This window comes from Rhagoletis zephyria, unplaced genomic scaffold (assembly GCF_001687245.7).
Source record: "Rhagoletis zephyria isolate East Lansing unplaced genomic scaffold, Rhagoletis_zephyria_1.1 Rzeph_scaffold_45661, whole genome shotgun sequence".
In the NCBI taxonomy this organism is placed as follows: domain Eukaryota; kingdom Metazoa; phylum Arthropoda; class Insecta; order Diptera; family Tephritidae; genus Rhagoletis; species Rhagoletis zephyria.
In genome coordinates this window covers 672-2363 of record NW_016202716.1, presented here as the reverse complement: position 1 = coordinate 2363, position 1692 = coordinate 672, and the positions used below count along the sequence as shown (strand labels likewise).

Here is a 1692-nt window from a genome sequence, read left to right as displayed (position 1 = left end):
TCAATTCTTCGCCGAGGTGGTTGGACAGATACACTAGCAGAGGCATTTTGTACGAGCACGAAAGCAGCATTCACCATTTGACGGTATTGGGAAATTGTANCGCTTCTTAAGGCTCCAAAGCCTCTGAGAGCTCGCAGTGATTGCTCCCGGGCTTGGATGAACGCGATGTCATTGGGTTTTAATGATCAAACTATTAAAACGTACATCGATACGATGTTTTTAAGAGCAGCGAAAAGTCCTCTGGATAAAGCAAGACCACCCATATATACATTTGTTCAATTAGACGTGGCCCATTTTATGAAAAAAATATATGAAAAAAAAGCTGTTCGTTTATTGAATGGAAATATTCGGCCTGCTATTCCTATCAACGGGATTCATTATTTGGTACTTAACACCTGCCCTTTTGACACAATCATACAAATATTGGCAGCAAGTGGCATGGATAATTCGGCGTATGAAGCTTTCATTGATGTGTCTTCGTCTTTTTCTCCCGCAATGAAATTTATTCAATATTTCATGAAGAATGGTGTCTGTGTAGACACATATCGTGAACGAACGAGATTGATAATTAATACATTTCCGGATAAAATGAAATTGCCCGACAATAACACGAAGGCTGACAAATTGTATCGTCATATNAAGCTGTTCTTTTATTGAATGGAAATATTCGGCCTGCTATTCCTATCAACGGGATTCATTATTTGGTACTTAACACCTGCCCTTTTGACACAATCATACAAATATTGGCAGCAAGTGGCATGGATAATTCGGCGTATGAAGCTTTCATTGATGTGTCTTCGTCTTTTTCTCCCGCAATGAAATTTATTCAATATTTCATGAAGAATGGTGTCTGTGTAGACACATATCGTGAACGAACGAGATTGATAATTAATACATTTCCGGATAAAATGAAATTGCCCGACAATAACACGAAGGCTGACAAATTGTATCCTCATACGGTTGATATGTACACAGGGACTGCTGATGTCTGGACAAAGTGTTTTGAATCCACACCAAGTGGCTACAATAGCTACAACTGTGAAAAATGTGGTCTGTACTCGACTCCTCAAAGCACAGTGTGGCTGAATTTAAAATTGATCTGGGAGCATGGCTTTAATCATTTACAAGATGCCATACCATCCGATTGGAAATCAACCCAATGCATAAAGTGTCACTCTCAGTGCACCCTCAAACAGAAATATACAAATCATCTCTTCATCGAAGCAGACGCTCGACCGGGACCAAGTGACAAGCCAGCGAAACACATGTTAAGCGACTTCCCGAGAACAATCACACTCAATTGTTCTATATACAGGTAAGCAGAATACCTGAAACGAATTTACCAGGTACTTATATAAATTATAAACGATTCACAACGCCCAACTTACCAGGTTGCGAGGAGTAATTGGCCATCAACCAGGCAGTGCGAAAAATTCGCATTTTATAGCATACTGTTAAAGGTCTCGTTGGAGGAGTACAACGATATATTATCTTCAATCACCATAGTCCAACCATCTAAGCAAATCATCCCGAACGCAGCTATCTACAGAACACCCATACATATGTAATAACTTTTTAGCAAATATGGATATGTTTGAACGTTTTTGTTTTTTCTTTTTCATATCAAAATCTACCAAATCTGGAAAATATCTACCAATAACTTTTTTTAGCTATTTTAATAAAAACTGCACT

The 1692-nt window shown here is 38.5% G+C and overlaps 1 protein-coding gene across 1 annotated transcript; it reads left to right on the top strand.

Annotated features, from left to right (window-relative positions):
- The first annotated feature begins 908 nt into the window (after nucleotides 1–908).
- On the top strand, nucleotides 909–1472 carry LOC108355426 (uncharacterized). Its single transcript, XM_017606588.1, has 2 exons — nucleotides 909–1315; nucleotides 1392–1472. Exons 1-2 carry the CDS (start codon nucleotides 909–911, stop codon nucleotides 1456–1458), a joined length of 474 nt encoding a protein of 157 aa, XP_017462077.1. The 3' UTR covers nucleotides 1459–1472.
- The last annotated feature ends 220 nt before the right edge of the window (nucleotides 1473–1692 follow it).